The sequence below is a fragment of the Glycine soja genome, chromosome 11 (genome assembly GCF_004193775.1).
Source record: "Glycine soja cultivar W05 chromosome 11, ASM419377v2, whole genome shotgun sequence".
NCBI classification, from domain to species: Eukaryota; Viridiplantae; Streptophyta; class Magnoliopsida; order Fabales; family Fabaceae; genus Glycine; species Glycine soja.
Genome location: NC_041012.1, coordinates 27,510,067 through 27,522,199, shown reverse-complemented (window position 1 = coordinate 27,522,199; position 12,133 = coordinate 27,510,067). Strand labels below are relative to the sequence as shown.

The 12,133-nt window shown below is 38.6% G+C and overlaps 1 protein-coding gene across 1 annotated transcript; it reads right to left on the bottom strand.

Annotated features, from left to right (window-relative positions):
• Positions 1–8,594: 8,594 nt before the first annotated feature.
• On the bottom strand, positions 8,595–9,221 carry LOC114373126. Its single transcript, XM_028330665.1, has one exon. It carries the CDS (start codon positions 9,219–9,221, stop codon positions 8,595–8,597), a length of 627 nt encoding a protein of 208 aa, XP_028186466.1.
• Positions 9,222–12,133: the final 2,912 nt, after the last annotated feature.

The following is a 12,133-nucleotide window of genomic DNA, read 5'->3' as shown; positions in this document are numbered from 1 at the left end:
ATCTGAGTATTGAACTCAGGGAACTTGCTTATTAGACAGAGTTTTATTCAGAAGTAAGGCATTGTTGGAACAAACATTGATGGTTGATGATTAAAAACCGAATTTAAACTAAAGTCTACGTTAAAAACAGTAAAATTGCTGGTAATTAAAGTTGACAGCCGTAGGTAAAAGTTTTGGGTCTTTCTAACAAACAAGCTGATGCATATGAAGATATTTCTCTAATCAATCATGCTTTTGTGTTCTATGTTGTAGCCTAAAATACTAAACCTCGATCCCTCGTAAGTTTAGACTAATTTAACCTAAGCTTCGTCCGCAAATCCCTCTTGTAAGACTAGGCTTAACTTAAACAGCATTATCGTAATAGCATATTCAGAAAACCAAAACCCCAACAATCCATCCCTGGTAATGTGGTTACTCAATCCTACTTCTATCAAGTTCTAAGACAACAGTACATTTCCCAATGCTAAAGTCACCTAACTGTACACACAAATGGGTGATCAGACCAAGAGCATGCAGAAATTAAGCATTGAACACATAAAACACAATTAATTAGATATTAAAGTAATTACATCAATTGTTCCTTAGAAATCCCCAACAATGGTGTTTAGCCAGCCATTAGAGAAAAACCCTAACACAAATGAAGTTGAGAGTACAGAATAATTGTTCCTTACACAAGAAGGGGGATCCCTCCTCCTCTTCTCAGCACCTCACAATCACTCTACAGCTCACTAATCTCTCTCTAATTGAAGAACCCTAGGCTTCTCTGCAAAGCTGCTCCTCTTGCTGCCTCCAGAGCTTCTATCTCGAAATTAGTATTGTGGTGTACTTGCTCAGGAATTTCATATTGCTTGCTAAAATTGTGTACCCTAATTCTGCACAAGACATGCTTTAAATAGGATCTAAATCTGCGACGTTGCTCTTAGCGCCACCCTCGCGCTTAGCGCGAGTTAGTGGATTTGAGCTTAGCGCCAGTCATGTGCTGAGCCTGGCTAAAGACAACTATCGCGCTTAGCGCGCAACCTTGATATTAATGTTCTGCCAAATTCTTATGTCGCGCTAAGCGTGCGGCCTTGATATTAATGTTCTGCCAAATTCTTATGTCGGACTAAGCGCGCTGAAGCTGCGCTTAGCGTTGGATGCGCGCTGAGCCCAAATGGTGAGCTGAGTGCAACTGCCATTTTTAGAACTTCAAGACTTAGCCTCTTTTAACCTGAAATTGAACAGATTTCATCATTAAATCAAATGGAAAATATTCGAGAGACAACTATAAATATAAATCAAGATTTATTTACAAATCCCTACAAAATAACTATAAATTGGGGAAACTATACAAGTTTTGGAAAATGCTTTCTATACAAAAGTTAGTTGTATAAGACGACTAACAAACTCCCCCAAATTTATAGTTTTGCTTGTCCTCAAGTAAAGAAAGAACAGTTCACTTGTCCTCACGTGACAAAATACAGTGGTCAATCCAAATGGTGTTTGCTTCACAGAGAAATTCAATCATATGAAATGAATATCATGGAATGCTTCAATCAATTGCTTTTCACAAACATGCAGCTTTTCAAAGATAGGAACATATGCATTAGAGTCACAACTGAAATAAGCTAGTGAGAATGGCAGATGATGGGCCATCCTTTTCTTCTATTTTTTAAACCCTTTTTGCACCATTTTAATTACTGATTGGTCTTAATTGTCAATTAATTAGGCAGTTTTATTATTTGGGCTCATTTAGCTAATTTGATGTTTTTAATCTAATTTCAGGAATTAATGAAACATTGGGCTTAATCTAGATTTTGGTTGTGGACTTGAAGAGGGCAAATAAAGTAGCGCTTACCTTAGTTAATTTCTAATTAGGAAATTTCACAATTTTATTTTATGTGGATCAGTGTTTATTTCGTTTTGGGCCAGAGTATTATAATAGGGCCTAGTGACTTTGAGTGACTCTTTTTAAATAGCAGCCTTGGGATTCGTGCAAGGCATTATGTTATGCCATTCATTATTCAATGCTTGGTTTAGGGTTTTACGGTTTTCTGCTTGGATGCTACTGTTCACGTAATGCAATTTTCCATTTCCTGCTTCTAATTACAATTTCGTTCTTGTTTCTTCTTCTACTTTCATTTACGTTTCTGTTTTCATTTTCGTTTCTGTCTCATTTACGTTTCTATTTATTTACGTTTCTGCTTCATGTTTCATTTACGTTTTCTGTTTGAATCTATGGAAGGCTAAAATATTCTGGTGTTGTTTCCTTCTGAGGATGAAGCCCAACTCTCTTTGAGGTTTTGTTTATAATGTGGTTCCATGGCAGTTTTCCCTTCACCAGTTAACCCAAATTCGTGAACATTAATCAGTGCACGCTTCGTGTTCGATTAATTGCCTCTGAGCCTAACTTGCGTTCATGCTTAATGAACGAAGGGCTAACTGGTGTATGTGGTGCCTAATCACGTATTGATAACCCTAAGTTGATTTTCTCTTAGTAAATTGAAATAGGGTTGGATTAAGTGGTTAACTGTTAGGGACGAATTTTCCATAACCCAGGATAAGAGAATGGCTTCTGAATCAGAGGAAACAACCCATTTTTAATATTATTAGTTTCATATTCCAGTTTACTTGTTCTGCTCCTTAAATCACAAAACAAACAACCCCCCCAATCGTTACTATTACTACAAGTATATTATGAACATTTGGTTTATCATTGCTCGTTGGGAAACGACCTAGGATCACTTCCTAGTTACTGCATTTTCATGTTTATTTGATTCTGGTACGGCCTCGATCAGCAGATATCAAGGAAAGAATCATCAACCAAAGCCTCATAGTCATTGTTTCACTCAAGCACAAGTGTTTAGGCTTATTCCATCATAAACAACTAACACAAGTCCTAACCTTTATATTTCATCTCCTACCATATAGAAATAAACACACAAAATGAATCCGGAGGACTTTCTAGACTTGTAATGAGGTTGGGTTGCCAACAAATCATGCTTTTTCTAGGATTCAAAAGCTTAGATTCTAGGAGAGCATTCATCCATAGATAAACCTTTACTTTTCATTAATTCCCACCCCAATACTTGCCTTTTTTTAGGCACTTGGCTTCATTTCATTACTTTGCAGCATACACACTTCTTAATTTGATTCATGCTTACACTTTTCTTTTTTTTGACATATATATACAAAACAGTATGTGTATATGCAGAAACAATGTGTGTATGCTATTTACTTTGACCATTTCAATTCTTACCTAGTATTTCCCCCAAATTTGGAACAAATTTACCTTGGCAATTACTCCCCCAAATTTGGGACAAATTTACTTTGAACCAAGCTTTCTGTGCATGATGCTCTCCTACAACCTAAGACAAGGTAGCAGGAAATAACACTGTATAGGCTCAAGGTTCAATCAATCAATAATTCATTCAGCTCAAACTGGGTGCAAGGGATAAATCATTCAAGCACAAGGTCAGCTTTTTGGCTAAGTAGCTATCACAATCAAAACATGGCTTTCATCATCCTCAATTTCATGCATTTATTCCACATTTCAGAGATTCATGCAAAAATTAGTACTTAATGATAGTCGTTTCTCTCAAAATTTAAGGATCACACTCTCACCAGGATACGGTTAATGCATTCCTTCACAATCAATCTGACAAACTGACTAACATTTTTAGTCATACTACTAATCACATGTCTCCTCCTCCTGAGCCATAGATGTGTATGCAGCAAATGAAAATGGCTCAAGAGGAGTGAGCTCATCCTCAGCTAAAACTGGCTCCTCTGCTGCTTGCTCCTTTGTGTGCTCCTCCATTGGCTCAGTAGAGTCAGGTTCCTGAGCTATGGAGGCCCCACCCCCTCCAAAAGGAGAAGGCTGGACTCTTGTCCAAGCCACCTATGCATGGAAATCCTCCATAGGCATAATAGAATGCAGGCTTAGACTCTGAAAACTCTGTATAAGAATAACCTGTCCTCTGTGGAGGCCCTGCATCATAGAGTGAAGCATCTCTAGAGTAAACAAAAAATCTGATGCAGGAGTAGAAGCTGGGAGCTGAACTAGAAATTGTGGAAGATGTGGAGTCGAAGTGGATGGTGCTGAAGGATCTGGTAAAGTAGATGAAGGAGCAGAAGCATCTGGTGCTACTGAAGTAGGGGGAGCCTCAGATCTCTTGCCCCTGGCCTTCCTTGGCCCTTTGAATGTCACTGTTGGATCATCTAGATTCTAATAGTTCTTCTTTATATATGCCAAGTTAATGGCTGGGCTAAGACTCTCCAAAGATCTGGAATTTGATGTGACTCTTCTAGCTTTACACAAAGCTGTGATTAAGGCTGGAAATCCAAGCCCAGAGGAATCGTGCTGGGCAATGATAGAAATTTGGTGGGAGATGAGGTAGCCCAAATTCATGTCCATCTTCATGATAATGCCATAAATCAACTTGGTCCGATCTAGTGTGATGTCAGAAGTGTGAGAGGTAGGGACCAAGTTGGAGTAAGAAAGAACACTCCAAGTCTAAGCGAGTGTGGTCATGTTCTTCCTTAAAATCTTCAGAGGCTGACCATCAGCATTCAACTCAAATCCCCTCCCTGGGATGCAGAGCTTAGTAGCCAACTCTTAAGGATCAGGTCTCAAGAGTGAAAATCTAGAGTAAGTTGATAATGTCTCCCTTTCCTCGATGATTATAGGGGTCTTCAAGAATGTATTCAACGTGTCCTCATCAAACTTAATCAAGTGACCTCTGATCTGCACCTACTTAGGTGACTTATCTTCCAGGTCATAGAGGCTTGCATAAAATTCCTTTACAATGGAAACATTGATGCTGCCTTCGGCAAAACTGGTTAACTCCTCATCCCATTTCCTTCTCATCAGCTCATCGTTGAACTCATCAAATTCTGTGTAGTATACTATGACATTTCTTTCCGGAAGCAACTTCCTAGGTACAACAATGTCATTATATATGTCCCAAGCTTCCTATGAATGGAATCTTGATCTTTCAAATCTAACTCAGGAAGATAAAGGAGCAGATGATTTTCTTTTCTTTCAAGACATCTGAAAATATAAGATCAAACAACAAGATTAATCAGGGTTATTTTCAACAAAACAGAAAAATAAAACTAAAAATTTGATTGGGCGCTTAGCTCAGAAGGCTGGGCTTAGCGTGCCTTATAAAATGTTACTCATGGGCTAAGCGCAGCAAACTCGTGCTTAGCCTAAAGACACAGAAAATATTTTTCTGTAGATTAGGCTTAGCACAACATGCTGGGCTTAGCCTAAATCTACAATTTTCAAAACAGAAGAGGGTCTGAGCTTAGCGTAGCATGGCGCGCTTAGCTAAGCCTCACCAGAATGACCCTTAGGCTTAGCACACAGGGCGCACTTAGCCTAACCACAAAAACTCAGAAATAGTGAGAGAGTTGAGCTTAGTGCAGTAGGGCGCACTTAGCTCAACCTCCTTGACACACAACAAGGGCTTAGCCCAGCAGCTGCGCTTAGCCTTATTCAAAGGACTGAAAAATAGAAGCATATTGGCGCTTAGCCTGACAGGTCAGGCTTAGCGCTGAGACAATTTTTTAAAAATTCAGAAGTGTCTAAACACTGGTGATGCTTAGCGTGCAGGCACACTTAGCGTCTTCCTCGTTCGTGTTCATCAGAAGTGATGAACGTGCTTTGGGCGACATGGTCAGCTTAGCGTGTTCTTCTGGAAATCAAAATTTTCTCAGATGCGATGTGTAGAAGCAAAGCTTCATGGTGAATCAAAGGTGATTCAAAGGTGTTTTGATGATAACAAAAGATGATGACAAAGGTGATGACAAAAAGCTCAAAGATCAATCAAAGAACAACTCAAGTGATCAAGTTAGAATCAAGAACAATTCAAGAGTTCAAGATAGAATCAAGAGAAGAATTCAAGACTCGAGAGGAAAGTTAAGAGTCAAGAATCAAGATTCAAGGTTCAAGATCTCAAGAATCAAGAGAAGGCTTAATCAAGATAAGTATGAAAAGTTTTTCTCAAAAATTGAGTAGCATATGATTTTTCTCAAAACATGTTTACCAAAGAGTTTTTACTCTCTAGTAATCGATTACCAGATTGTTGTAATCGATTACCAGTAGCAAAATTGTTTTGAAAAAGTTTTGAAATTGAATTTACAACGTTCCAATTAATTTCAAAAATCTGTAATCGATTACAATGTTTTGGTAATCGATTACCAGTGCCTTTGAACGTTGAAATTCAAATTCAAAAGTGAAGAGTCACATCCTTTCACATAAAAGCTTTGTGTAATCGATTACACTAATTTGGTAATTGGTTACCAGTGATTGTTTCTGAATAAAATCAAAAGATGTAACTCTTTAAATGGTTTTTGACTTTTTCAAATTGGTTTTAAGTTTTTCTAAAAGTTATAACTCTTCTAAATGGTTGTCTTGACCATACATGAAGAGTCTATAAAAGCAAGGCTTTGTTTTGCATTTCAATAATCTTGAATACTTTTCTAATCAATCTCTTACAATTCTTTACAAGCCTTGAATCTCTTTGAACTTCTTCTTCTTCTTTGTACCAAAAGCTTTCTAAAGTTTTCTGGTTTTCTAAACCTTGAAAACTTGTGCTATTCATCTTTTCATTCTCTTCTCCCTCCACCAAAAAGAATTCGCCAAGGACTAACCGCCTGAATTCTTTTTGTGTCACTCTTCTCCCTTTTCCAAAAGAACAAAGGACTAACCGCCTGAATTCTTTTGTGTCTCCCTTCTCCCTTGTCAAAGAATTCAAAATGACACAGTGAGAATTCTTTTGATTCTTCCCTTTCCCTAATACAAAAGTGTTCAAAGGACTAACCGCCTAAGAATTCTTTTGTATCCCCATTCACAAAGTATCAAAGGTTTAACAGCCTGAGATATTTGTCTTAACACATTGGAAGGTACATCCTTTGTAGTACAAGTAGAGGGTACATCTACTTGGGTTTGACTGAGAACAATAGAGGGTACATCTCTTGTGGATCAGTTCTAGTGGAGGGTACATCCACTAGAGTTTCAAAGAGAACAAGGGAGGGTACATCCCTTGTGGATCTTTGCTTGTAAAAGGATTTTTACAAGGTTGAAAGAAATCTCAAGGACCGCAGGTCGCTTGGGGATGGATGTAGGCACGGGTTGTTGCCGAACCAGTATAAAAACTCTTGTGTGTTTGTCTCCTTCTTCCCTACTCTTTTACTTTCCGTTGTGCATTTAATTTCCACTTTTACTTTCTGTTAAGTTTCTCTTGTACTCCTCATTCTCTTAACAATTTAGTAAAAGCCTTAGAAGAGTAATTTTTTTATTAGTAAAGGTTTAGGAATAATTAATTCAACCCCCCCTTCTTAATTATTCTGAGGCCACTTGATCCAACACGATGAACAGGCTAAGCGCAGTAGGCACGCTTAGCGCGTTCATCGCAATTCTCAGCAGAATGAAGGGGTCTTGGCCATTTTCAGCCACACTGCCCCTAATGGGCTTCTAAGTTACCTAAAATCCTAAAATGACTAACCCTCAAACTAAAAACCCTAACTTAACACACTACTAACTAAGAAAGCACGAAATCATCTACCCTATGGTTTGAAAGATGAAAATGAAATTGAAAATGTACTCACTTACTTGGATTATGATTGCAATGTAGAATGAAGCAAGAACAATGTAGACAAGTAGATTTCAACACGCAGTAGAAAGCCCAAAAGCTCAAGGTTAGCAAAGGGTAGAGGCAAATGATATCTGGGTAACACCCAAAGTGCCTCAGCCTTTGGTTTTAAAAACTAAAATTCGTATAACGCGCTTAGCGCACAGCTGCGCTTATCGCGTCAATGAAACGTTTGGGTTCAGAGTAACCCTACACATAGCCTAACCTAGCGCTAAGCCCAACTTGAGGTTTCAAATTCCAGTGAGCATCTGGGGCTTAGTGCAGCAGGTGGCACTTAGCGCTTTCTGCAACACAAAATTTTTATGCAATATGCGCTTAGCCTGAGATGAAAGGCTTAGCGCGCAATCAAGCATCAACTTACAAAGAGTAGTTCAGGCTTAGCGCAACAGACGCGCTAAGCACACTTCCAAGCATTTCAAAAACAATAAGGTATTGGCGCTTAGTGCATCCTGCCGCTAAGCCCAACTCGTGAAAGTTCAATTCCTGAATGGATATGGGGCTTAGCTCAGGACAGCACACTTAGTGCTGCTACAAAAGATTTTGCCAGAGAAGGAGTGGTGCTTTGCACATCATCTCCGCTAAGCCCACTGCTTGAAGTTTACTTCCCGTGAAGATGTTGGGCTTAGCGCAGTGATGTGCGCTTAGCTTAACTATTCAGCCCACTAGCCAAGGGTCTAAGCGCTTAGCGCATGAAGACATGGCGCTTAGCGCAAGGGTTGCGCTTAGCGGATGGACAATTGAAAATTTTTTCTAAGTCTTTTATGTCCATCTCTTCACCTAGGCTTAAAAACCCCTTTGTTCACTACTAAACAAGCTGAAAAATTAATCACAATCACAAGCAACTATCCTAACATATGCAATTGAAATAAAATGAAAAGGAGAAAAGGGAAAGAAAAGCTGGGTTGCCTCCTAGTAAGCGCTCTTTTAACGTCATTATCTTGACGCATCTTCATATTATCCTAGTTCCAATAAGGTTCCCATTTCCAAAACCTTCTTTTCAGGTCTCCTTTCATCCATCACATGCACCTTCAAATAGACATTTTGGTTAAGCGGATCTTTATCCTCATGGAATAAATCAAAGTTGATTTTCTGATCTTCTATGCCCATTTGCAGCATCTTCTTACCCATGTCAACCACGCAGCTTGCGGTAGACATGAATGGGCATCCAAGAATAAGAGGAATATCAAAATCCTCTTCAATATCCATTACAACAAAATCAGCTGGAAAAATCAAATGCTTAACCTTCACCAAAACATCTTCAATCACTCCATATGGCCGTGTGATAAAGCGATCATCTAACTGGAGGGTCATGCATGTGGGCATTATCTCTAACTCTCCAAGTCGCTGGCACATGGAGAGAGGCATTAAATTAATACTAGCTCCCAAATCTATGAGAGCTTTGCCCACAGCAACCTTGCCGATAGAACACAGTATCGTGACACTTCTAGGATCCTTTTGCTTGGGTGGAAGGATGCGTTGAATAACCACGCTACAGTTGCCCTCCACAAAAATTGTGTCACTATGAATGTACTGGTTCTTCTTGGTTAGCATATCTTTCAAGAACTTGGCATAGAGGGGCATTTGCTAGAGAGCTTCTCCAAATGTTTTCAACAATCTTCTCTTTACCTTTTTCATTTTTCAAATTTTTTTCTTTTTCTTGTTCTTCCTTCTTCTTTATTCTTTCTTGGAAATCTATTATTGGTGTCTCTTCTTCTTTATCATCTTTCGCTTCCTCAACAATTACATCAGTTGTTCCTTAGAAATCCCTAACAAGGGTGTTTAGCCAGCCATTAGAGAAAAGCCCTAACACAAATGAGGTTGAGAGTATAGAATAATTGTTCCTTACATAAGAAGGGGGATCCCTCCTCCTCTTCTCAACACCTCACAATCACTCTACAGCTCACAAATCTCTCTCTAATTGAAGAACCCTAGGCTTCTCTGCAAAGCAACTCCTTTTGCTGCCTCCAAAGCTTCTATCTCAAAATTAGCATTGTGGTTTACTTGCTCTGGAATTCTCTACTGCTTGCTAAAATTATGTACCCTAATTCTGCACAAGACAGGCTTTAAATAGGCTATGAATCCGCGACGTTGCACTTAGCGCCACCCTCGCGCTTAGCGTGAGTTAGTGGATTTGAGCTTAGTGCCAGTCATGCGCTGAGCCTGGCTAAAGACAACCATCATGCTTAGCGAGCAGATCTCGTGCTTAGCACGCGGCCTTGATATTAATGCTCTGCCAAATTCTTTTGTCGTGCTAAGCACGCTGAAGCTACGCTTAGCGTTGGATGCGCGCTGAGCCCAAATGGTGAGCTGAGCGCAACTGCCACTTTTAACACTTCAAGACTTAGCCTCTGTTAACTTGAAATTGAACAGATTTCATCATTAAATCAAATGGAAAATATTCTAGAGACAGGTATCACAATAAAACAAGATTTATTTACAAATATCTACAAAATAACTATAAATTGGGGAAACTATACAAGTTTTGGAAAATGTTTTCTATACAAAAGTTAGTCGTATAAGACGACTAACACTTCACTTTAGGGAGGTCATTTTTGATAACTTTGGGAATTAGTGATTCCTCCACCGAGATTTGATTAAGTTTAATCTTTTTTATATATCAGCACTGGGGGAAGTTGACATAAATCAAACTACCTTGTGAAAATCTAGGTTTGGTAAGGATAAAATTGGATGTTCTCCGAAGTGGTTCCAGTGAAAATAATGTCCCAAGTGAGGAAATTACTCCATGTTTCAACTAATTCAAATTGCTGTCCTGGAGTTTCACAAAGGAATCTTTGGTTCAACCATTCTGAACCTATCAAATTTGCACATAATTGAAGGGAGATTTTTGGAGAGACTCAGAGAGCCTGAAGGGTGAATTGTAGAGAGCGAAAAAGCAGAGCAAGGAGCCAAGTTCTCAACTTTGAGGGAGATTAGGGAGTTTTTGAGTGATTGTGAGGTTCCTAGAGGTGGAGGAGACATCCCCACTCCTTTGTAAGCAAGCAATTTCTCTTGATTCCCTTTCTTTATTGTAAAAGGAGCTTCCTTGTCATGAAAGGATAAAAGCCTCAGTTGGGGATTCTTACTGAGTAGTTGATGTAAACTCTTTTTCATATCTAATTAAGGTTGTTTTATGTGTTCACTATTTCTATCTATGCTTATTGTATGCATGCTTGTGGCTTGATCATCCATTTGTGTGTGCTATTAGGGACTTTAGTATTGGGAAATGTACTGTTTCCTAAGAACTTGATAGAGCAGGGACTGAATAACTGCATTGCTAGGGATAATGTGCATGGTTTTAGTTTTCTTTATTATGTTGTGAGTATAATGTTGTTTAAATTAGGCTAAGTTCAACAAGAGGGGTCTGCGAATGAAGTTTGATTTAAATTAGTCCAAACTCTGGAGGAATCGGTGTTTGGTATTTTTTTCCTCATTGTTAGATTTCCCCTGCAGTTACTTTTTGGTCCACTTTTTCTTTATACAAATACTTTCAAGGGAAATCCGATTTGCCGGAAAGCGCACCGGATCGTCAAGTATTTAAAATTAAAACGGATGAATCCGAGTATCAAACTCAGGGAACTAGTCTAAGACCGGGTTAAATTTAGAAATAAGGCATTGTTGAAAGAAACATTGATAATTGATGATTTAGAACAAGATTAAACTAAGTCTATGCTAAAAATAGTAAAAATGCAAGTACGTAAAATTGACCACAGTAGGTAGAAGTGTTGGGTCTTTCTAATAGACCAGCTGATGCATATAAGGATGTTTCTATAATAATTCATGCTTTTGTGTTCTATGCTGCAGCCTAAATTACTAAACCTTGATCCCTAGTTAGACTGAATCAATCCAAGGTTCGTCCTCAGATCCCTCTTGTTGGACTAGGCTCAATTTAGACAGCCCTCCTAGGTTTAGACTAACTTAAACTAAGCTTCATCCTCAGATCCCTCTTGTTGGACTAGACTTAGCTTAAATAGCTTACGAAAGTTTATCCTAAGCTTTGTCCTTAGATCCCTCTTGTTGGACTAAACTTAGACTAAACAACATTACTATAACAACATACTTAAAACCAAAACTTAATTCGCAGATCCCTCTTGTAAGACTAAGTTCCAATTCTGCTTCATTCAAGTTCTAAGGCAACAATATATTTTCCAATGTTAAAATCAGCTAACTAGGCACACAAATGGTTGATCAGACCATGAGCATACAAAATTTAAGCACTGAAAGAAGAATTGAACACAAGAATCACAATCAATTAGATATGAAAATAGTTACATCAGTTGTTCATTAGAAATCCCCAACAAGGATGTTTAGCCAGCTATTACAAAAGAAACCCTAACAATAATAAGCTTACAAAACCTAGGCATCTCTGCAAAAGTTGCTCTGTTTGCTGCCTCCAGAGTTCTTTTCCCGAAATAGGCACTGTGGTGTGCTGTGGAATTTTGTGCCCAGGGCATTGTACCCTAATTCTGCACAAAACAGGCTTTAAATAGGCTTTG

What these genes read in the sequence shown, in the direction of transcription:
- LOC114373126 (XM_028330665.1), bottom strand. Translation starts at nt 9,221, where the DNA reads ATGCCCCTCTATGCCAAGTTCTTGAAAGATATGCTAACCAAGAAGAAC.